Raw genomic sequence first — 534 nt, 5'->3', positions numbered from 1 at the left:
TGCCGGCGCTGCCGCTCGCCCGGCACGGGCTGTTTTTCTTGGGATAAAGTAACGGCTTTGCTGGAGGAGAGTAATTCAATCGCTGGGCTGGGAGCTCGGGCGATGGTTTCTTACGAGCGAGTACGTTCTCTCCGCTCCATCGCCGCTTCTCGGGCTCGCGGAGGTTCCCCGGGGCGCGGGGGTCGGAGTGGCGGGGGAGGTGGCTGCCCGGGCACCCCCCGCGGGGGACCGACGGACACGCGTGGGTCCGAACCCGAACGGGATGGGGCGCGACGGGGCGGGCGGTGATCTGAAAGTGAAGGGGGAGCGGTTAAAAAGTAGTAACGTTAATGAGAAGGGGCAGTCAAAATAAATACCGGGGGTATAGAATTAGCTCAGAAAAACATTTTGGACGAAGCCCGATTGTGCGATAACGGAGACACAATAAATCAAGCCTCGGGCGCAGCAGAAAAACAAAGTCTGAGCGATTCGTTACCGGTTTTGCAGCCAAGAAAATCAAGGACTTAATCTTCAGCGATAATTGGAAGTCGCGGG

The 534-nt window shown here is 58.1% G+C and overlaps 1 protein-coding gene across 1 annotated transcript in view; it reads right to left on the bottom strand.

The window, feature by feature from the left end:
• The window catches only part of TCF24 (transcription factor 24), a 6,451-nt gene extending 6,311 nt beyond the window's left edge, over positions 1-140 (bottom strand). The window contains exon 1 of the mRNA XM_010575931.1: positions 115-140. Within this exon, the coding sequence (XP_010574233.1) occupies positions 115-140 (26 nt within the window). The remainder of the gene's footprint in view (positions 1-114) is intronic.
• Positions 141-534: the final 394 nt, after the last annotated feature.

The sequence above is a fragment of the Haliaeetus leucocephalus genome, unplaced genomic scaffold (assembly GCF_000737465.1).
Source record: "Haliaeetus leucocephalus isolate CR32 unplaced genomic scaffold, Haliaeetus_leucocephalus-4.0 Scaffold506, whole genome shotgun sequence".
Taxonomy (NCBI): domain Eukaryota; kingdom Metazoa; phylum Chordata; class Aves; order Accipitriformes; family Accipitridae; genus Haliaeetus; species Haliaeetus leucocephalus.
This window is presented reverse-complemented; position numbering and strand designations above follow the sequence as displayed.